The 24,609-nt window shown below is 38.2% G+C and overlaps 1 protein-coding gene across 34 annotated transcripts in view; it reads right to left on the bottom strand.

The window, feature by feature from the left end:
- Positions 1–1,445: 1,445 nt before the first annotated feature.
- ADAM22 (ADAM metallopeptidase domain 22) overlaps positions 1,446–24,609 on the bottom strand; it is a 269,774-nt gene continuing 246,610 nt past the window's right edge. For 9 of the 34 annotated variants that reach the window (XM_063814654.1, XM_016945183.3, XM_024357903.3 and 6 more), the window contains 6 exons: positions 22,745–22,845; positions 22,326–22,392; positions 19,953–20,063; positions 17,653–17,739; positions 11,115–11,238; positions 5,437–7,880 (listed from right to left, as the gene is read on the bottom strand). In XM_063814654.1, the coding sequence (XP_063670724.1) occupies positions 7,860–7,880; positions 11,115–11,238; positions 17,653–17,739; positions 19,953–20,063; positions 22,326–22,392; positions 22,745–22,845 (511 nt within the window). In that variant the 3' untranslated portion in view covers positions 5,437–7,859. Of the gene's footprint in view, positions 7,881–11,114; positions 11,239–17,652; positions 17,740–19,952; positions 20,064–22,325; positions 22,393–22,744; positions 22,846–24,609 lie in introns of all 34 variants that reach the window. The other 25 variants (XM_016957691.4, XM_016957692.4, XM_016957696.4 and 22 more) reach the window with 9 other exon arrangements.

Here is a 24,609-nt window from a genome sequence, read left to right as displayed (position 1 = left end):
TGGACACATGGGGATTACAATTCGAGATGAGATTTGGGTGGGGACACAGAGCCAAACCATATCAGACATCATTCAGTTAATTCCGTTTTAATTATTGATGATACCTCAAAACGAATCTCTTTATCTCCTCCCCTTCTGCTTTCACCCATTCTTTCCAAAAGCATGGAGCATAGTTTTCAGTATGTCCCTGCAGTTAGAAAAAGTTTCCTTCCCGTTGACAAATTTGATGTATTCATCTCCTTTAATTACAGCCAGTCTTCATTACAAGTGAAATCTCCCGTTGCCTTATTTCTATTTTATGTTGGGTTGTGTTTAATTCATTGTATACTTCTAGTGTAGCCTCACCCACTACTTTACTTTAAAATTATTTCCTGGTCTGTTTACTTTTTCTTAAAGAATCTAGTTGGAGCGTGGTAAAGCTGTGAGCTCAAGCTTGAATACTTCAACTATTTGGAGAATTAAGCTCATCAAATCACTCTCATTAGGATTTAATTTTATTTTGGAGATGTGTGCTTTACTCGTGTTTCAAGAGATCCATGATTTATGAAGTACTTTCAACACATTTCGTGCACTTCCATAGGAATGTGGCTGCTAGAGACCTGGTGCTTCCTGGGGATAGTTGGCGTAGATTTGCACCACAGTAGTCATATTTATTAAATTAAAGCTCTTGCTTCTACTGAGCCAAATTGGAGTTTAGACTGTCCTTCAGCATGATGTTCCAGGTGGTACCATCAAGTCCGTGAGCTGGCTGCCATCTGTGAACTAGACTTTGCTTTGGCTCAGCCAAGTTACTGTTTCAGTGTTCATCTAAATGACTTATTATATGACTAAAATATTATAAATGCAAGAAATGGAGCTATGTGTAATCACCATAAACTTTTAAAATCTCATACTAAATGTACAAACCCTTCATCAGTGACTTCCTTCTCTTTTTCTCACATTAAAACAATACCTTGACTACTTATAACTTATTAACTATGCAGCCTATGAACAGATGGCAAGGACCCCACAAATGCCAGAATAATGACGGGTAGGTAAAATGCCTGCCTGGAAGATGAAAAAGCCAGGGTGGAACAGTTTTTAGGCAATGAACTCATGAGCCCATCCTAGGCTCAGTGCTTTAGAATGCAGCACAGGTGACCTTATTAACTAAGCACCACTGCCTGGTCTACAGGACAGGATATAGGAAATTGATCCTCACTAGGGTGAGAGAGGAAGTGCTTACAAGGAGAGGCAAATAGATAAATAAGTAAACTAACTCTGCCATCCAGATGAGGAAACTGCAACAAATCGAGCACTCAGGCTTTGCTAAAGGGTTCTATTTCTCATCATGTTAGTGACCCCTTCTGGGACACCAGTGAACAGGAAAGAAACAATCCCTTGACTGTACCCCTAACAAAGCTTCTGAAAGAGAAACTAGCTGGGAGAAAAAGAAGAGTCGTGCATCAAAATAACATAAATCTTTTATTGAAAGTCACTTTACTAATGTTACAATGGGAGTAACATAGAAAACCATGGTATCTTATTAGCTTCCGAAGTGAATACTAATAAAACTGTGCCAGAAATTTGAACCTTAAGTTACAGTGACCTTTAAAAACATCAAGATTTTGTTTACCTACAATGTAAGAACAATTTTATAACTTGAACAGCCATAAAACAAATCACACTTGCTCAGGAAAGCAGTTGCCATATACATTTCCATTGGTGTTTGCCATAACCCCAGTAATTATTAAAATAGCTTAACGAACCTGAAGTGCAGAGTAGCAGAGAAATGTTAAAATAATGCGAATCTAAGTATATACACATGATTACCTGATTACCAAAAGTGAAACCATGCTGCTATTAACACCTCCCCATGGGGTGGCTTCCACTATCTATAGATGCACATCACCTGTCAAAGGTGATAACCGTGGAAAACACTAGTGCCGACCTACTGCTGGCTAACATGTAAGCTACTATGTTTAGGTAAAACACCCCGTTTCTGAAAGAAGTTGTCTTTTGGGGGTGCTAGTTTGGAGGGGCAAGTCTTCCAGCAAGTTAAAAAAGGAGTACATGCTTATCTATCCTGAATAAGCCTTTTTTTTAAAGCACTTTTGCAGTTAGTGTAAAAAAAAAAGTTTTCCATACAAAACAAAGGTGTTGAGTCATTTTTGCCCTTTAAAAAGACTGGTTGTAGAATCAGAGTTTGATTTTGTGCTGGATTAGAAAAGAAAAGTGGGGTTTCTAGTCAGGCAGTGATACACATATATAATTTAGCAGGAACTTTTGTATTATTACTAAGTATTCATATCAGCATTTTCTGTATTGTGTTACTTGTTCAACTTAGCACCGCTATATTTAAAGATTAGGGCTATTTGCATTATTTTAGAGCTTAACCATCCAACACAAATCACAGCCTGAAAATTCATAAAATAAGAGGCTAAGCCCTAAGGTGAATGCAGATCAGCATATTATATATATATAACATATTTTTTACAAGAAAGGAAAATACCTTTTCTCCATAAACTCTTTGAAACTTTATTGATGATTCTGTATGTGCATTATCTTAAGAATTCGTCTCATTGTATGCCTTTTTGTAAAACAAAACCAAAAACACACATATTGCCTGGTTTTGATTTCAAGGATACGTAGGAACATGGAATGATGATTACTTGATGAAAAGCCTACCAGCCTTGAAGCTTCCCCATATGATACAGGTTCTATGAACAGTGCAACAGGGATGCATCAGGCAGGAGTGACTGGCCTATTATGGACTGGACCACAAAGTATTCAGAGTCAACACTCAGTCAATCTGCCAAGCACAGAAGTCTGTCTGAGGCATCCAGCACCTCTCTTCCCACCACACCCCTTGTGACAATGTGTGCTCTCCTGCATATCTGGCCTCAGGAATCTTCCTGTGAATATCCATTCTGTGTCTATGCCAGGACTAAATGCCCCATGGTCTCCCAAAGTTCTCTGCTTCTTATCTCCTCCCCATCCTGAAATTCAGGCTTTTAGGACTCATCTCCCAGTGACTTCCTAAGTTACATAAGCTGCTAATGTGCCAGTGGGTGAAGATAAAGATGCCTGCCACCTCTACTCCCTAGGGCATCCTAGGGATATAAAGGACAAAAGTACTAATTAGGTTTTTGGTTTTGAATGTTTTGTTTTTCTGCTTACAAACAACCAGAAGTTGCTCCATTTGCGGGACTAACAAAGCAATGAATAAAATGTCAGTAGAAACACTCCTGTTTTCTAAAGTCCTGCTGCATCTTTGCTCTGCATCTGCAGATGTGGGAGAAAAGCTCCTCTTGGAATTAAAAGCACCTCCCCCACAGAGCATATGCTATGAGCATGTGCCAACAATTCCCAGCAGGTGTACTTTTAACAGCAGAGCTACTCACACACAGCTGGGATGGGCTGCTGCCGCTCAGCCAATTTTCACAAGAGCAGACTGGGCCCCTCATTATATTATACTATCAATGGGAAACTGTTTATCAAAGTCCTTAGTTCTTCCATGCCAGGAGAAAAGTTGCTGCATCCAAAACCAGAGTAGTCTTACCCATTCAAAAACATCTCAGGAGGAAAACAAAACATTTGAGCCCCAAATTAAGCCCTATTCCATGGAAGTGTTTACTTCTTATACATCTTAAACTGTAGAGCAAGAATGAGAAATTTATCTTGACTCCATACATTTAACGGAGTGGAAAGGTATTTAGGTGGCAGTTTTAGGGAAAAAAAAAACATAAAAGTGAAAGGAAAAATATAATTAGGTGCATAAAAAGTAGATATGATGCTGCAAATGGGAGTCAAGTGTTTCATGGAAAATTCATGCCAACTTACCAACTGGTAGGGTGATATTTACAACACGCTGCCCATGTGGGCATCCAGTGGCAGCAGCCAGATGTGTCCTATCAGACTGTGCAGGCAGCTGTCTTGTCCCTCCTCGCTCCTGCCAGTTCCTAACTTGGCTCTCCCCTTCCATATACTCTACAAGCTACTCAATATCCTGCCAATAAATTCTCTTTCCTTTAAGTAAAATAAAGTAAAATAATCTTTTCTTTAGATAAGAATTTATTATTGTGTTAAATAATAACATAAGAAAATATTTAAAGTACTCTATATATGGTTAGAACTATACGACAATAGGAAATGAATGGATAAAATGAATAAATGAACAAACCTTATTTTAAAACACTGAAAAAAGTGAATAAAAATACCATATATCTTCTGGTCCAAAGGTAACTGTAAAACATAAAGAACAAAATCCCAAAAAAGGTAACAGGTAAAGTAGCCACAAGAGATCTGGGACAATAGACAGGATTAAATTATGTAGATATGCAAGGGAATCAATAGAAAAGAAATGTAAGCCTGTTATGAAATTCAAACATAAATAGTCCTTCTCTGAAAGTGCACAGAATATCCAATTTTGTCTTTCTGACGTCTTCTTTAGAAATCCTATTAATGTTACTTTCAGAAATTCTATGCCAGACTGACCTTACATACAAACACAATTTTAAAATTCTTTTTAAAGTAACAGGGAAAAGAGAGAGAAACTATGGTATCACTTAATAAAGCACCAATATCAAAGTGAAAAATAAGTTGGCATTTTAAACCCACATTTGCTTTATTCATCAACATTTTTTAAAGGAACAACTCTAATGATAGGTTATTCCTAATCGAAGCTCCGGGTGTCTTGTTAAACATACAGCAACCACAGCAAATTGAAAGCCCTCACCATGTTGCACTGTCCGATGTATTCCTTTCCACAGATTGCATGTGCCCTGGGGATCATTTCCAGCCTGCAGCGTTCAGAGGACCATGCCACTTCCCATCTAAATAAAGAGTGGCTGGAGGACAGTTCATGTGGCCAGTCCACTCCATAAGGAGTCTCTGCTATCCCATGCCTTCCTGTTGACACTTACTGGAGAGATTTAAATGTTCTTTTAAATCAGGGTTTACTGCACTGCAATGACTATGGATAAATGGAACTTCTCAGGCAGCAGGGTGCCAATCTGTAGTCTTATCAATGCATAAAACTGGAAGAGGGGAAAAAGGCATACAATGGAACATAAAGGCCAAATAACTGCTCTCTTCTGCTTAGCAATGATTTTGTAGTGGATTGGGAAATATAAATATTAGTTGCATGATATAAACTGTGATACGGCCTCAAAGTTTCTCTCCAAAATAGATATTTAAAGAGAAATAATGCTGTGCTTGTATATTTAATGCTACCTACCTCGGTGGATGAAAAGTCATAAATATTTAGATGTAATGCCTCTAGAACCCCAACCATGAGTATACATATAGATACTTCTTGAAACTCTCCCTTGAGACTATAAATTTGTCAGTGAATCCCACAAATGGCTCTAAGAATGTTTAAACATGGGAGATAGAGTAGATTCCAAGAATAGAACATTAAAGTTACTGTATACCTCAAATCATAATCTCTACAAATAAAACAGAAAAATTTTTATTCAGTTCCACAGGAAGGTTATTACCAAGGAGGGTAATTACAAACTATATACCTCTAGAGCAACCATGTCTCCCAAAAGGCACATGATCATGATTTTCATTTGAAATAATAATTTCATGTAAAAATAACTGAGGTGAGGGAAGAAAGACACACAGACGAATGATAGAGATCTGTTAACTTCTCAGCTAGCCATTTGTGGATTCTTTCAAATTAGAGTTTGTGTACCTGTAACTAGGAAGCATATTTACATGAGGCACCTTATATTCAAATCTATAAACTCTTTTATAGTCAAAATAAACCTTATAGCATTAGCCTTTTGTACACTCAGTACCAGGAAACATTCAGTGCACGTTACAGTGATCTTGGTAAAAAGTCACTTTATTTGCTACATCTTTCAATCTGTCTGCCCTTCTGTTCTTGGCTTGAGCTATGTGGCAACACTGCCCAACACTCACCCAAACCTTGGCCTGATGGATCGCTTTATGGTCATATCAACAATCACATCCCTTCCTGTCATGAAAAATGCTGTTTTACATTATGTAATTTTGGATCATTAAATTGCTTTCCAAACATTTCAAAGACTTTCAAAAGAGAGGTCCATTACAGAAGACATAAACACACAGTATAAAATGCTGCCTTCTAACTCGGCCCTTCAGTTTGGGCATGATATGTAATCAAATTGATTACATATGAAGATGATATGGATTTTGTCCATGGATACTATGGGAGAGGATCAAATTTAGAGAGTATATCTGAAAACCTGTCTGCAGATTCCATTCCTCTTAAGAACACACAGCAAATGAGGAAATCAGAAGTATACTTCAGAGCAGACCATGTGATTGAGCCCATCAATCTCCAGCCTCACTAGGGTAGCTAGCTTTCTTTTGGAATGACAGATCTGCCATTATAACAGCTATCAAACTTTGGTTTTAAAGAAGGGTCTTTTAAAATAGAATCTTATTTTCCTATGGATTAAAAAATATATGTTTCAAAGCATCAGATTCTTTCCCCCACCAGCTGTTAGTGTAACTTCGCAGTTGCTGCATCTCTGTGGTTTAGATCTAACTTAACCCTTTATGAATGGTTGAAGCTGCTCAACTCAAACAGTAGAATCTTCCGTCATCTTGCTTCAGAGTCAGTGCAGAATGACTTGTTGGGATTCACATCCCAGTGATGACAAATATTCTTAATCAACAGTGTCAAAGTTGTTTTTGTTAAAACAAGTCATTCATTTCACAGATAAGGGTGACTAAAAAGTTTTGCCAAGGAACAAAACTTCAGGCCACAAAGGGTTAGAGTATTGGCAAACCAGAAGCTACCAGCTCACTGGCAGTACGTTGTCTCATGTGTCTTTGGTGCACTTGCTTAATCTCAGCAGCACACACTGCTGAGGGGCTGGCTCACTGGGATGAGATGGGATGGATGGATGGGACAGATGATTTCCAGGGAGCAGCCCATCGGCAGCAGAGTGGGCTCCTGCATCAGCAAACTGTGGAGGCCAGAAGTTTTGCTGGGCATTTTGTTCTCTCACTCAATTACTCACTCAATAAAACTGCCTCCAGACTGTGCACAGGTTAAAGGGATATCACATGTTTTGGACAAATACGAAATATGGAGAGACACATTTACAGCATTGACCACTATATTTACATTACCTGCTTATAGTCTTTGAAGATCACTGGATGGATGACGATGATGTGATTGTGACGGAATTTTTAGGCATTTGGCAAAATACACTTGTGTGTAACAGCTGCATTTTTTTAAAATTTTAAAAATGTTACATATATACAATTGTCCTTGTATGCTAATATAAATATGAAAAGTAAAAAACAAAACAAAAATAAAAATACATGTTTAAAGTTAGCCTATGGGATATTGGCCTTTCAAAGCTTTAAAGTCCTGCAGAAAAATCCTATATGCCTTAGCCCTGCATGCTCATTTCTATTATGGGATGTTGTTTCCTTAAATATGGAAAACAATAAACAGAAGCTTCATGCATATAGCATTACTGTTTACAGTGAGGATGTGCTTCAGAACGTCAAGTTCTGAATCCACTATTGTACCTTAGGAAACTTGCTACATTTGGGTCATGTGAGTTAACTTTATGAATATTTCTACATATTATCTGTCATGCGGATTATCCATTAACATACCGGTACCTTTATTGTTCCATGTTATAGTGTAATATTTCAGTAGTTCTTTTCATGGTTCAGTTAAATCCTAAGCCAATGACAAAAAGAAAATGGTAACCAGATGTGAAACTCTGCTTCCTCTCCTCTGTAGCATCTCAGAGGGTCTTCGTATTGTCTGAAGAGCAGATAGATTTGCAGTGATTCCATGAGCCTGGGTTTCTATAAAAGTTGAAGTAAACAGTTTTCGATGTATCACATGTAAACAGTTGATCTTAAATGGATGTCTCCCATAGCTGCACAACAGAAAAGAGCAAAATTGCACATTGTGAAAGCAGGAAGCAGATGTATTCTGAATAGGAGATGAAAAAGATTCAGTGATTCCATCCATATATATGTGATTGTGGATGCACACTCTTGCAAAGTCTAAAAAGTGGATAGAATAAACACTCCAACTTTTAGCTCTCTGTTTCCTCAAAACCTGTGTCTCAACCTTTTTAACAGCAGCCATCTTTTGATACAAAAACCATCACATCCTCATTTAATGTTACTAAACATTTTGAATAGAGTCAATATTGTGTCTCAAATGAAATAAAAGAATTTACAATATTATTTTTTAAGCTACACATGCCCTTCCTTTCCCCAGGATTCTGAGACAGCCAGCTAGAGCAGTGGTTCTCAACCTCAGCTGCACATTACATTAATCTGGGGAGGTTTCTACAATTCCACTTCCCAGGCACCACACCAGACCAACTAAATCAAAATCTCTCTGGGTGGGACTCAGGCGTAAGAATATTTTAAAAGCTTTGCAGATGATTCCCTTGTGCAGCCACGACAGAAAACCACTGACATCAGGGAAGTGTGATTCCATCAATTCCACCATCACCCACTTGAAAATCACTGCCATACACTCCACTTCTATCACTACCTCCTTAAAAAATGGTTCTCTCAGCTGGGCGTGGTGGCTCACGCCTGTAATCCCAGCACTTTGGGAGGCCGAGATGGGCAGATCACGAGCTCAGGAGATCGAGACCATCCTGCATAACACGGTGAAACCCCGTCTCTACTAAAAATACAAAAAAAATTAGCCGGGCGTGGTGGCGGGCACCTGTAGTCCCAGCTACTCGGGAGGCTGAGGCAGGAGAATGGCGTGAACCCGGGAGGCGGAGCTTGCAGTGAGCCGAGATCGCGACATTGCACTATAGCCTGGGCGACTGAGCGAGACTCCATCTCAAATAAAATAAAATAAAATAAATAAAAGGTTCTCTCTCACAAGCTGAGGTATCACAGTGGAAGGATACATTCAAGGCAGGATGTCCCTTCTTTCATTCTGTCCCTCTTACCCTCTCCTTGCTTTTGCCATGAGCTCTTTATATTGGCCCTGTTCTGGTCAAATTTCTACAATGTTCAGCAATCACCTCAATGGACTAATAACAAGTGTGGCATGATCAGATATGAATGCAACTCAGTTCACCAGAAAAGGAAGACCAATTTAAAAAGAAGATCAAGCTGATGAAATATGTTTCCAGGCAATAGAATTTAGATATAATTATTATAAACATAAACAAATAAAGCCTATGAACAGAGTGACTTAGGTTGTATCCAATTCCATCCAAATTCCATTTTTACTGGACATTTGGTGCATGTCGCTGTATATATAATGAGTTTCTGGGAAAGAAAAAGGAGAAAAAGCCAAGTGAGTAAGTAGATGTTTCTATATAGGTTCCCTTAATATGTTCTCCCAAATCTTCATGGAAATCTTGTTCTGAATGCCCATGTCTGCCTATTCCACAGGACTGTGGTAAAGCCACCATGCTATCTACCTTAGGTCATTTTATATGCCCTTTTTATTGAAAAGACACCAACCCCTTGTAAACCACAGGAATATCTGAACTGTGAGGATCTTCGTGAATGGGTGACACTGGTGGTGGAGAGGAGTTAAATGGCGCTTGTGGTGGGTCTGGAGCAAAGACGATCTGAATTGATGCTCAGATAATGGTCTGGAGGGCTAAAGGGATTAGACTCTGGCCTCAGAGAGCTGAAGTTTCCTCAATATTGTTTTATAAAGATTAAAAATAATATGTGACAGGAGAAAGAAGGGAGGGACAAATGAACAACATTGGGAAAAACCTGAATGTCATGATTACTCCAGTGAGAAAAAATGAGCAATTGCCAAACATCACTTTCAGCCCTAGGCATGCCTTGGCCCACGTCTATGTGGTGGTAACAGAGGGGCTGCTGATAGGAAGATCTGCTTGTTCCACTCTCCACAGCCCACAGAGACAGCCCAGAGACAGGGGCTGTGTATTTGGTAGGATTCTGCCACATGCTTATGTGGCTGTTCCACAGTGCATAGAACAAATCAGACTTTTCAGGTAACAATCCCAGCAGCCAGAGCCTTTGTGGTCACCTGCTCAGCCCAGGGCCAGTCATTTTTTCTAGGGAGCTATCATTTTTACAGGCTCTTGTGTGGTAACATCTCCAATAACCCAAACTCTGACATGACAACAGCTGAGGGAATGTCCCTAACTTGATGGAACAAAACAGGGATGCAGACAATTTAGCAGAAAGTGGGGTGCTACACTTAGACAATTATTTGAGGAGGGCAGGAATGACATCAGTCTCAGATTTCATTATCACACATGACATCATGAACAACTAGGTATCTATCAAGAAGTCTTTTGTTAATTCAGAAAGCTGAGTGCTGGGAATCTGAATTGTCTTGTTATCTTTTACCATTTCTCATATTAACATATAATGGTAATTTTTTATGATTAACAAAACACTGCTGGTAGTTTTTAAAGACTTTTGGATTATAGTGATCTACACAGCTTTTAATTATTTGTGCCTTCTTACTGACTCTGAGTTAAAATTAAAATTTGAATGATCCACGTTTACCTTGAATCACATAATTTAGGTTTGGGATCAAAGAGATTCAGAAACATCTCTGAAGACCAAAGAGTCTAACCAGCAGCTAAAGCTGCCGAGGCTTATAAGCTTTATTTTATTTTTTTGCAACATTATTTCTAAGAAGATGAACATTACAGTGTAAATGACCACAACAGAGCCTGGACATCAATAAAGGTAATTATTCTTTGGTTACATCTTTCACTTAAGTCTCTGAGGACCAGTCTGCCTCTCTAAACTCCACTGTATCTCGAATTTCACATACTGATATGTTTCAGGAATGTTGTGAGACAGTGGCAGTGTGATTAAAATGTAAAAGGTGATATAGCAAAATACGCTGTTCTGTTTACTGTAGGTTTTAATATATTAGCTACAATAATAAAATATATAAATATATAGCAATTAATTACACAAAATGTACCTAGACTGTATCAATGCAGATTAAACTATTTGCAAATATAAATCTGAAGCCAAAAGTCTCAAGAATCTCCTTATTTTCAAGTTTGATTTTTTCATTTTCTTAGGAACAAGGGAGGAAAAATGGTTCTCTCTTTTAAAATATAAACTCATAGATAAATGATAATGACTGAGCATGTACGCACATGGAAGAGGATTCCACATACCCTGGCACTTTGTCGGTTCACTTTCTTGTCCTCATCAGGAAGTGGAGGCATTGGGTAAGGGTATTTTCTGCTGGAGGCAATAGACCCAGTTGATGAAGAAGGAGACTTGGCAGGAGATAAAGTCCTGAGATGTTGAGAACATGAATTAAGTATCATGTGATTGCCTAACATTTTTCAAATATCTGAAAAGTGGGTTCAGAACAAACCCTCTGACTTCTAACTTTCATATGCCACTACTGCAAAGATTTAACTACTGGGAAGATATTCTGTCATTCTCAACAGTGAAATGCTGCAATTTTATCTTCCTAATTTCATGACTGCAATGGATTATTTAAATGTTAGAACATAGAATGATACTTTTCAACTACAAGCCACTAAAAATGTATCCTATAGAATAGATAAAAAGCTAAAATGCAGAAGGGATGAAATTATTCTAAGAGCTTATAATGGTAAATTATGTGTATAAAACATTAATATTGTGCCTTATTTTTAACCACTTAATGTAAAAATGTTTAAGTACAATAATTCCAATTTTCTCTTAAGATCTTAAAATCCATTACAACTGATATATTTATTAGTTGCTAAATCACACACCAGTTTACACAACACTCATGCATTCAGAGGCCAGTGTGTTAGTTGTGAAGGAACAAAGGCAAATACAGGGCTTTTAATAAATTAGTAAACATGCAAGCAGTAAGGAGTGCAGAGTTCCAGCCAAACAAAGTCTGATGAGAACATACAAAAATGGTCTAATTAGTCCCTACAATCAGCATTTCTATGTAAGCTGCTGGTGTATTATGCTGTACTTCATTGATTTTGCATGTGTAGTGGTAATTTGTGACTAAGCTGAACATACTGGACAAGCCCCTATCTATTGCTAGTTTGTCTTTAAAGTGAAAAAAGAAAACAGCTGAGTAAAAAATGTCTGCTCATAAGATATCAATGAAAAACAGATGTGATAACTGTAGTAGCTATTCCATTCACAAACGTTACCACTACACATCCACTGCTCCTTAATCCATGGTGCAAGGTGGTAAAAACCCACATTGAACTGGTTACACTGCCACCTTATAGCAAAAGTGTTTATTTCAGTAGAATGTACCTCATCTGCTGTGACTGATCCAGCCTGGGAATGTTAGTGGGAGGGGCGGGGGTAGCACTAGGTAGGTCAAGATCTACTGCCTACACTGCATTCAAGAGCATAAAGGTGTCTTTTTTCCTTCCTTGTTTTAAATTTTGGTTTGCATGCATATAATATCCTTTGCTCTGGTTCTGCCATAGTTTTCATACTAATTTCCATTTTATGGACACTGAATTCAAGCTAAAGTTTGAAAATAATTTTTCCCACACACCCTAAGATAGCAGTAGTGAACATTCTTGATAGATTTTAAGAATGAAGAATGGTACAATTCACTTTTAATCTGTAACTCCTATTTTTGAAAAATGGCTAGGACCACTCCTTTGCATGAACGTTTAGAACACAGCAGCTGTTTGATTTCTCCTATGTTAATGCTCTTCATTGACGAGCAGATGGGTGTAACTAATACTAGTACTTCAAATTCTCTAAAGTTCTATTAAAGCAATGTACTTCATATTTTTTTAATTAAGAAATTATTTTATTTTAGAAAAACACTTTAAATAGGACTATGATCTTTAAGAAACAAATTTGGTACATGTAAGATAATGGCAAACTTCTGCATTTAGATATTTAAATGCATCTTTCTAAAATGAGGACTATTAACCTGGCATCAGCTTTTTAGCCTAATCACTACTGATAAAATATCCAACTTTAGGAAAGCTAGTAAGGTACACAAACAAATAGTTAAATCTTGTTTACTTTAGGGGATCATGCAAAACAAGGCATCTTTTTAAGCTGCTGCAGCATGTGTGTCCACACCATTAGCTATTAGCTTTTAGCTTCACAGTCATTCCAGCTTTAACTTGGCCATGGGTCCAAATGGCCAGCCTGATACATGGACAAAGCCATTCCAATGAGGGGTGCTGAAGGTCCAGTCTTCCCCTCAAATATCTTTCTATGGGCAAAGCCAATTAAGTTAGAACAAAAACAGGAGATTTTCTCCAGAACCCCAAAGAAATTGCACATATACTACTTCTTAAAATAACACGCTAGTTACGCTAGTTAATTGACACCTTGGACCTTGAGGGGAAGAAGAGAAGCTGAGCAGGAAAGTTTTAGCAGGGGCAAGGGTCCTGGAGGCTGGTATAAAACTGATTATCTTGGGGGGATGAGAGCACCAGAGCAGGAGTCAAAATAGAAGTAAAGAATAATAACACTCTTGTTAATTGACATCTTGGACCCTGAGGGGAAGAGAAGCCCAGCAGGAAAGTTTTAGCAGGGGAAAGGGTCCTGGAGGCTGGGTGGTATGTGACAGCATAAAAGTGATTATTTTGGGAGGATGGAGAGCACCAGAGCAGGAGTCAAAATAGGAGTAGAGACCACGGTACTGTAAAACACTTTAGGGAAAATAAACTCAAAATTTCTCACAAATGTCTAAGGAAAACATTTCTTCAAAACTATCTCCAGGCTCTTTTCTGACCTTTATTGACTACTTGCCCGGCAGTTCCAGCCTGGCTTTCACTTAAAGCCAGGCACCAGCCCAGCTCATTCACTTAAAAAGTGAAGTGCATCATTGGATACAAGTCAACCATTATTATTACTGCATTTTATTTTATTTTATTTTTTGAGATGGAGTCTCACTCTGTCACCCAGTCTGAAGTGCATTTGGTGTGATCTCAGCTCACCACAGCCTCTGCCTCCTGGGTTCAAGCGATTCTCCTGCCTCAGCCTCCCGAGTAGCTGGGACTATAGGAATGCGCCACCACCCCCGGCTAATTTTTCTATTTTCAGGAGAGACAGGGTCTCACCATGATGGCCAGGCTGGTCTCAAACTCCTGACCTCAAATGATCCACCCATCTCGGCCTCCCAAAGTGCTGGAATTATAGGCATGAGGCACCCCACCCAGCCCATTACTGTATCTTTAAAAACTATAATTACCATAATGGATACCCTATTAGAATTACACAATAAAGGTATGTTTGTGTGCCAATGGATTGTGGTGCCTCTTGGGGCTACATCAAACTTCCTGGGATTACCTTCTGTATATATGCCTGTAAGGCCAACCTCAGTTCAGTTCTGCACCCAAGGACAGGCTAAAAACCAGGCCAGTCACATGGAGAGGGACACAAGTCCACCTCTTATTCACTTGTGTTCATATGTGAGTTTTATAGTAGGTTGATCCAGGAGAATTTGTTATTTTATTTTTATTTATTTTTTTGAGACAGAGTCTCACTCTGTCGCCAGGCTGGAGTACAGTGGTGTGATCTCGGCTCACTACAACCTCCGCCTCCCAGGTTCAAGCGATTCTCCTGCCTCAGCCTCCCAAGTAGCTGGGATTACAAGCGCACACCACCATACCCAGCTAATTTTTGTATTTTTAGTAGAGATGGGGTTTCACCATGTTGGCCAGGATGGTCTTAATCTCCTGACCTCATGATCCGCCCACCTTGGCCTCCCAAAGTGCTGGGATTACAGGCGTGAGCCACTGTGCCTGGCCTAGATCCAGGAGAATTTGTTAAGTGTACTAAGAGAGGATTCAAGTCATCAGTATCCACTCTGCTACTTTTAATTAAGGTGAAATGGAAAAGGTACAGATTTTGGATTCAGAGTCAGGCTCTAGTTCTGGTTCTGACACTTACTAGCTGTGCCACCTTGAATTACTCTTTCTACCTCAGTTTCCTCCATCTACAGAAAGGTAATAAGAATGCTTACACCCTAGGATGTGAGGAATAAAGGTATATCATAGGCACTGGATACATGATAGTTGTAATTATTCGTTTCTTTTCAGAGTCACCAAAAATTCCATAGAATCATGGAAGTGGACTCGAAAACCCTGATGAAGTGAGTAATCAATGGGATAATACCCGAGAGTAAGGCTACCTTCTGAGAGCTTATAACAGAACTGCATCCAGGATCTGGGTGTGGCGAGATAATGCTCTTGTCCTGATCTCACTTGCTCCTTCCTGGTGGCCTGAATTCATGCAGAGGACAACCTGAGCAACCACCATCATATCGAAACTGGATAAGGGGGCACAGCAGAGGCACTCTGATCACTTGATATCTATTTAGGCATTTGCCTTGCTCTCTCTAGCAGTGTGGCCACTATATTTTAAATGCTGGACTATATTTTGAACCAGTTTGCTGCAGATTGCATTTTGATAAGGATGCCGCAAAGCCAAAACCACAGGGGTGTAATCCCAGCACTCTGGGAGGCTGAGGCAGGTGGATTGCTTGAGCCCAGGAGTTTGAGACCAGCTTGAGCAACATGGTGAGATCCCGTCTCTACAAAAAACAATGAGGTGACCTTTGCCCTCACTGGTGGTTTTGACAGGAAGGGTAATCCTGAATGACCTGGCCACAGATGAAGCAGATCTGAGCCTAAGCATAGGGTTGGCAAGGCACAAGCCAAGGTGTGGATGCACTTTGGGTCTCCTATGTGAGGCTTGGCTTGGACAGAGGGTGGATGAAATTCTCCCTTGCATTAGAATCACTGTGTTAAACGTTCTGGGCCATCTCAATTATTTACCACCACCACAGAAATTCTGTATTGAATTTCAAATCTTATCACCCTTATTAACTCAAAAATGTCAATTAAATTATAACTGTCCACAGAACTTTGTCTAACCTTTAAACATAAATATGATTTTAACAATTAATTCTTAATTTCACTATCTACTGTAGGAACCAACATCTCATATTAGAAGAGAAAACAAAGGAACCCTCTAAAATTGTCCTTGCAGTTTTGCACGTGCAATCAGGGGTGCTGAAGCATTTCCCCATCCAAATTGCATTTAGTCATGCAGCTTCTGGGCAGACCTGGGTGCTGATTTTAAGAAACGTGACCTCTTTCTCTGAGAGCCACATAAACTACTCAGCTCACCCAGGGGAGGTGAATCAACTCTTCCGGGGTACCATTTCACAAATTATTGCTGCAAAAATGCTAAATCCATTTGGGAATAAAAGCCCTAACCCATATAGGATGAAAGTCATTCTGTTTTGGTTCCACGGCTGGTACAAATTACAATCTGCCCACAAGCCTGAGGAAAACAGAAAGGAGAAATAGGACTGCAGGTGAGCCAAGATTCCAAATAACAGTCAAAATCATCTTACCTGTCTTCCTGATGTTGGCCATCTTGGGAGCTACAGATGAGGGTGGGATGTTTGAATGTGAGTGTATGTGTATGAGGTTCAGTGTGGGAAAGTGTGGGACAAGCAGAGGGACAGGGCAGGAGGGAAAGATGGGGTATAAAAGCAGGATATATTTTTGTGAGCAGGCAGGAGTTACGCTTTCCTTGGGGTATATGCAAATGTTATGGATCAAATTAAAAGGCAGGTAGGTCTAATCATTTTCTCAAACTATACATAACTAAACTAAATGGTACACTGGAAGAGAGAGTCCACCTTATACGGGTGCTGAGAGTTAAAAACACATACATATTTTGATATCTGTTCAATGTTGACCCAAGTCATGGCAATCAGTAACATGAAAGTTTATTGTAAAATTGTGTTCAGAAGAGGTAGTAATTGAGTACATATTTCTCCTTTACCTTAGTTGTCCACAAAGTAGTCAGATATAAAGTGGACATTTACCTCTAGAAAATCACTTTGATATTATAAAGGGTAAAAAATGCCATTACGAACTCTTGGAAATTCTTTCTGACCTGTAATGTTTACACAGAGCTGCAGTGAACTGAGTAAATTTGATAGTTTCTAAAATGTAGCGATATTCTTCTATTTTGTGAGTCAAGAATATATTTTCAGCTGCTTCCTGTTCTATTTGAAGTATTAGATAACAACATTTTTATAAGCATAAAAAATTTCTTACATGCTTTGTTGAGAATCTGTATAACACTTCTCAGCACAGCCTTTCTCTGGTAGGAAATGGTTATACTGAACAAATAAAACCTAAACTCATTCCACATACTCCCATGTGGTCAATGTTGTCTCAGTAATTTTCCAGTTAGACCAAATCATTGTTTCTACTCCAAGTAAAATCCCATCACATTTCACTTAGTTTCTTTATACGTTTTTCCTTGAGTTTTTGTATGCACTATGCACTCTTAGGCAGTAAGTAGGAAAAATGCATTATGAAACTGCTAGATTCTAGAAACTAAATTGTTCAGGTTAATAGTGCTTCTTTATTAGTGGAAAGTATGTTTCATGCCCATAGAACACTACATAGCATAAAATGAAGAGAAAGCTACTAAAAAGCTTAAGATGGTGATAGGGACATGCACTAAATGACAACCCTTTCAAATGGCTTTATTTGAAACATTCAGAAAAGAACCAGACTTGCTCACGAAGCAAAAACAGAGTCAAAAGGCAGCAAATAAACAAGGACCCCTTTCCACCTATAGGAACTTGTATTGGGAGATACAAGATAGAGAGCCAGTCACACTACAGTATTTGTATGTGCTGGGAGAGTTTGAGAAGGATATAAAAATTAATTTATAAAATACCTAAAGTATGGTCCTTCAGTGTTTTTATTCACATCTTCTACCCACTTAGCTACATTATAGTCTCTTTTGAACCATGGGTTTAAATACCTGCAGAAAGCAATGGAAGGAACAAAGAAAGCAGAACAAGATAGAAAATCTGAAAATACACAGCACAAGCTTAGCAAGGATGTCTTCACCCTCCAAATGCAAGTGACCATGGCAAATAAACCAGAATGGATGTTGGGTGATTATGAGGCAGTCTATACAATGACATGAGAATAATCTCAGCTACAACAAGGCTCAATCAAGGCATTCTACAATATATTCAACATTTCTGGGAAAGCCTTTTCCAGTGGCTTCCCAAAGTGAATTAGAAGCTCCCTTTCAATCACAGTACAGTCAGCAGTCCCATTCACCCACCTCTAAAGTGGCTTTTTCCAGGCCACCTCTCATTTGGCTCTTTGGTTTTTAAATGATAATGATGCTTTTTGAAAATACTCAGATGGCTGCAATTCCAATCTGGCATTTGGGCATACAACACCCTAAGAACAATTAAAAGGAACAAAGTTCTCTTTCCAATATAAGAAGGCTTTTACGTGACCACTGTCTTACACCCTATAGAGGGTCTCAAGCTGGAGTCAACATGAAAGTATGTTCCAGTTGGCTCTGCAAGGAGCAAATAGGGTCCCACTCTTCTGATCCTGGAGCCTCAATGCACATTGTGTGGTCTAAATAGGCCTCCATGATCTTGAAGCTGGGTTTAGTAATTTAGTTGCAGCTGCAGTGTTCCTTCCTCTTCTTTGTGCACTCCAGAATAAAGTGCTCATGTTTCCATTAGGAACCAACCCTCAGAGGTTGCCTTCCAAGTGTCTGACCATGAATTGTGTGAATGACTGCCAGAGAATAATAATGACCTTAGTTAGCATTTCCCTGATGGATCTGGCAATGTTTCCATCAGAATTACTGTGCAAATTTTAAAGGTAAAAAAATTGGAGGGAGGTCTAAGTTGTTGGTTTTCCCCAGAGTTTCCTTTGATTTTTACCCTGGGAGCCAAGCAAAAATACATCCCCTTCAGAGTTTGCCCTTGTAAAATAATGTAGATTTAACAAATTCCATACTGGAAGAATTTGGAAGTTTTACTTTTCATTTTTTTTTTCATTTAAAAAGTAACTTCTAGGGCTACTATAGACAATAAAGATTCAAGCTCAATAAAACATAAGTTATTTGTAAACAAACCAGGGGAAATTATAAAATACATTATTTATTTTTGGTTACATTTTCCTCCTTTCTCCCATATTTAGTTATTGAGCTCTTCATAAACATGGAAGACTACATTTCCAATTATATAAAAATATCAGGTTATTTTTTCCACAGCCCTTTCCCTCATTTTTAGCCATAATCGAGGTACTATACAAAATAACATTGTGAAATTCCCTTCTGAAAGAAGGGTTCAGTTGCTTTTTCTGCTTATAAGACCATTTTTGGTAAGATAGTATCTCCTGACTCAGAAACAACTCACACTAGTTTTGCCTTTAGCCACAATCATTGCCAACTTGTGCTTTCACAGATAGCCAATTAAAACTTGCATAAAGATTTCCACTGAGACTCTCAACAAAAAGAAAAAGTCAAAAAGCCAAGTGCAGCCACAAATGAAGGCTAGTGAATGCTCCGGCCTGGGGAAAACCGTAGAAAAAGCCCATGCAGCTGTAATCAGGTGAAACATAGCCACACAGCGAAGTGAGTCACCCACAGGCAGACGGCCACTTCTGGGAGGAGACATTTGTTCCTTTCACTGACAATCTTAGAAACTCAAAGTCCTGGTGCCACAGCTATTCCATGAATGCTACAACAACATGGCTTGACTTGCACTTACTGGACTTTTTCCTCTGTTTCAGGGAGCATTTCAGAAGGCTGTGGTCACTTCACCAGAGAGTTCTTCACTGAAAAGAACTCTCAATTTTTTGTTCTTTCTGGGGATCTGCCCATGAAAATGTCTTCATGGTGAGCTTCCTGATATCTCAAGGTCATGGTGGCTGGAGTGATGGGATTTTATCATATTGCAGTAAATCTACCTATGTGGCTTGACTTGGCATATAGCGCGACATGCAAAAAAAAATGGCGTTAGATGGGATAGGGGAGCTCTTTGTGTTTTCCAGGATGGAAAGGCAAAGGAAAATTAGCTGGTGCTGGCTGGACCAGGAGCACCTCTGAGCAAACATGAGGGCTCGCTCAAAGATCAAATGACCCTGTTCTCAGCCAAGGAAAGGACTTGGAAGGAGATTAAGTGGCAGCCCAGAATGAAGGGGCAGGTGGAGACTGACCTGTGATCCAGACTCCCTGTCTGGGGGCTGTCAGAGCCCCCTGGGCTTATGCCTTGGGATGGGACTGTCTGGGCGAGGGAGTGCCCAGGCTCAGGTGCTTGGGGCTCCCTCCTGTAAAAACACAATATATAATACAAACTCTAAGCCAAAAAATGTTTTTACATCATGTACAACAATGATGAAGATGCAAAAGTTTTGACTGGAAAAACAATACAATATATGAGGACATTTTATTTTGTTAATTAGCAGAGCATGCCTTTATGGTGCATGTTTTAATTCATGTCCCAATTTTTCATCATCTTTTGGAATAATGAGGTACTAAAGGGAATTCTGAGTAATGGACCTGAAACACCTCTTATATGAAAAAAATAAAAGATATATTTGTCTGTGGTAATTCTGCTCCTCTTGTAGTCACACAAATGGTATTATACTATCAGAAGCAAATGGGATTACTTAAATATGGAAAGTATTAAAAGTTTGCAAACATAATTCTTGATATGCTACCTATCAGGAATCCTTGTAAGAAAATATATACGTGTGTGTGTGTATGTATAAATATATATATATGTATATATACATATGTATATATAGAGAGACAGTTCCTATACAAGAAGGTATGTGAGAATTATGGTCAGCTTTACAGACTTGGATCCATTTAATTAACATGAGTCATGTAACCAAAATCAGAAAAGTCTGAAAAATCTGAGGAAGTCCTTAATACTTCTCCCTCATAAAGATGATCCTATTATAATGTCATATTAAATATAATAATTTAATTATCTCATAGGCAAGATTTCTCAAAGGCCATCTGTAGTATTACAATTTTAATCATTCGATGTGAGTGGAAATTATACACATTTAAAAAAATAAGTAACTGCTCTAGAAAACACTGTATGAATATTGTTAAACACCAAATGTGCGTTAGGCCCTAAGCTCATAGCTTTAACATAATACTGATTTTTTTTTTAACTTAGGAGTTTTTGAAGTCTTGTTATAGGAAATGCTGTTAGAACACTAAACAGTACACAAGGAAGTTCTAAAGAACATTTTGCAATTTTATCTGTACACCTGTGAGCAACTAAAATAAGTTAAGGAGCTCTTACTAGGTGACCTCATGCAAAACAAACCAAACAACATTCCAAGAAGAGTTTATCAACAATGAGCCCTAAAGCATCCAAGCGCTTTGGGAATATATAAGATAAACTCTAACACATTAGTTCTTTATGATGGAATTCTATGATGCCATTCTGGACCATGCAATGGTATCACTTGAAATTGTCTACTGTGTCTATAAAGTATCCATGTTGACAAGCCACTTACAAGACAATACCATTCAGGTGGAAGGTCCAAATTTCAGGGCAATGTTATTATTCCTGGACTGAAAAAGGCAGGGTGTATGACGGAAAAGCTAACATAAGTTTTTGACAAGCAGTTAACAAATACCTGCTATTCAGACTTTCCAAATATTAAGGCGTGAAGAAGCAATAGAGATCCTGGAAATAATAACTATCGCTAGAGTGAGAAATAAGTAAAAAATTTTAGGAAGGATAAAATAGAATGGGTAAAAAAAGTCAGGTGGCAAGTTCAGTCCAAAAGGATACTAAGGATGTGTTTTATTCCATGAAGGGAGATAAAGATTTGAGGAGGTTTTGTTTTGCTTGTACTTTCTTAAGTGGAGAAACAAACAAAACAAATACATTATTTACTTCATTATAAATGACTTTAAATGTGACTTCTAAACCCACCCCCCTTAAAAAAAAAGTAAATGCATGGCTATCATTTAAAACGGATAATGTTGCATTTAGTGACAATGATTCAGTTAAAGAGCAAGTTTAGGAAAATGCCCTTTTAAATGTTCTGAGATAGAAAATGTAAAAGGGAAACTTATTCCATTAGTCTGAGAGAATGCTTAGATTGCAGCCATGAAGACCTCATAGTGGTGGTTTTAGATCATGAGCAGTATCATGCTCTAGTACAATGGGAATTTTTCCCCGATGCTTACAAGGCTGTGTGAGTATTGGGGAGAGGAAGGGTGACCCTTTGAAATGGTTGAATCCCAGATGATGAGAAGAAAGGAATGTTATCAAATTCCCTTCATATAGAACCAAGACCCCACAATGGCAGGTGACTGGAGGAAAAAGCCTGCAGGTGAGACCCCCACTATCAATGAATATTGGTATGGGCACAGTTGTGGAGATGCCTATGTAAAAGAGAAAAGCCATGGTTAATTTTTAAAGGGCAAAAAAGAATTTAAAAGACAAAACCAAGACCGGAGACATGGTTTACAGTTCTTTGACTATCTGCTTAATTTACTTTTGACACGATCTGCACAGGACCTTGGAGTGCCTTTTTCCATTAGAGGTTCAGACTTACTCAGTTGAATTAGACCGAGGTCTAAATCTTTTGCCTCTGATTTTCTTTTTGTTGCCTCCCAGGTTACCTGAAAAAGACGGTTTAGAGCTAGATTTCCATGTAAATAAGTGATTGCCCTATGTCTAATTACGAGGCATTTCAAGTGGGTGTAATTGATAAGCAGCACCACTGTGGAACACCAGGTTTGTCACACTGTACAGCTTTCTCAAATTAAATTTCACAAAGTGTCTAGTGTCCTGGTGCTGCCGAATCCCATCATTTCCCATCCAGATAAAAACTAGGCTCTCATTCTACATATTCTCCTCTCTGTTGGGAGAAGAGCTAAAGAGCTTCAAAGAAATAAAAGTCTTTACAACCAGGGGCCACAGAATATAGAACTTGATTGTGTGGAAAGACAGATTCAGAATGCCAGCCTCTACCTTGCCAAGAGTTACTTCGAGGTCGCCCATTTTCACAGATGTCTGAAATATGTTTTGTGTCTGGAATCCTTTCACTCCAAGAATGAGAGAGCCCATTTGACCTGAAATTGAAAATATTGATAAATTGTTCAAAAATGTAACCAAATGAATGTTTTGAGATCAGTAAGCAAAACTTCTAAGCATTACTGTGCATTAAATAAAATAAATCAAGAAAGAAAAAATCTGAAATGAAAGAATGAAGAGAACATGAAAGTCTTCATGAAGAAGGCAGAATTACACAACATCCAATTTAAGAAAAGTCAAATACAATGGAACCCCATTACAATAGTATATAAATGAAAAGTATCAAGACACAATGCAAGCCAATTTACATTCCCCAGAACACAGCAACCACAGAGCAAATTCACTATGTATTTCAGCATCACCCCAGCAGCAGAGTTATAATGGGGTCCCACCATAGATGTTTCTTAATTGTAAAGCAATGGTTTCCACTCAAATATTATGAGGACATGGACTTCCAAGAGATTACATAAAGATTTGCTCAAGTGAACCTGGTTAACATTTATCAAAGCATTATTTAGATTTTCTTAAGTAATAAAATTATTTTCTAAGAATTGGCATTTTTCTCCACAAATATGGTCCAAAAAAGTGTAGTACATGTTGGCTAACTGTTCAATAACTGAACTGAATCAGATGTTTATCATGACAGTGCCTCTCACAAAGCCCATGTACCATTGAGCCCACCTGCTATTTGTGTCCTACCATCTTTGAATGAATTATCTAAAAGAAGCAAAATTTACACACCTACCTTGTACCACACAAGAATTTTAACAAGCTACATATACTTCAGAGAAATCTTAAGAACCTTTAACTGCTTAAGAATCATAACCCACTGAGATTTTTCTAAAATCTGGGAATTATTCAAATGGATATTTTAAACTTTTTTATAGGAACTTTAGAAAATAGCACTATACTTAAAAATCTTTTCCACATATTATTCTGGTTAATGGAATAATTTAATGGAATATTGGTTAATGGAATCTGGTTAATGGAATAATAATAGAAATAATTTCTATTTCAAAAAAAGCCTTCTACTGATCAGTGAAAATAAATGGAACTCAGCACAACTACTCCATATGAATTCCCTAGGTTGGAATTTCTCAACATCATTTGCTACTCACAGAATGACTCATATTTTGTACAAAAGAACAACAGAAATTCTGCTGGAAACCATTAATTTCTCCACTAATTTACCATGTTGTTTAATTTAAAATTTAATATTCTATCAAGAAAATATTTGTATCAGAGAATTCAAGTAGAACCCTAGTCTTCTCTTAGCCAACAAGCCCTCCATAAATTAAAAGAATACATTTTTTAAAACATTATTCTGTAGAAACATACTCCTTTGGCGACAACTAGTGTTTCTACTTTTGCTGGAAGCTACATTATCTAAGTGAAAATTATCCTTCATGCTTAAGAAAGTTCCACATAAAGTAGAGTTCCCAGGTCTCACTAATTCCTTCTATTCTCCTTCCTGATTAACATTTACAAAGACTGAGAGACATTGCAGAATATTTACAGATGATCCACTCTATACAGGACTCCGGAACAGGTCATGTTTCCTCCCAATAAACTAGCAACTTCCCCTTCATTCTGAAAAGTAGCTAATGTGCCCAAAGGCATGAGCAGGGCTACCAGACCTTTTTTCCTGTCCATTATACTCTTATTGGCAACTTTAAATAAATAAATTCTCCCACAAGAATATTTTTGCTTCCTTCAATGTGAACATAGGTCTCATTTCCTAAAACATGCCAACTATTTATTTCTTCTTTTCATTTATTTTATTAAGCAGTTACAAAGCATGC

This window comes from Pan troglodytes, chromosome 6, assembly GCF_028858775.2.
Source record: "Pan troglodytes isolate AG18354 chromosome 6, NHGRI_mPanTro3-v2.0_pri, whole genome shotgun sequence".
Lineage (NCBI taxonomy): Eukaryota > Metazoa > Chordata > Mammalia > Primates > Hominidae > Pan > Pan troglodytes.
Note: the sequence above shows the minus strand (reverse complement) of the source record. Positions and strands in the feature narration are given on the sequence as shown.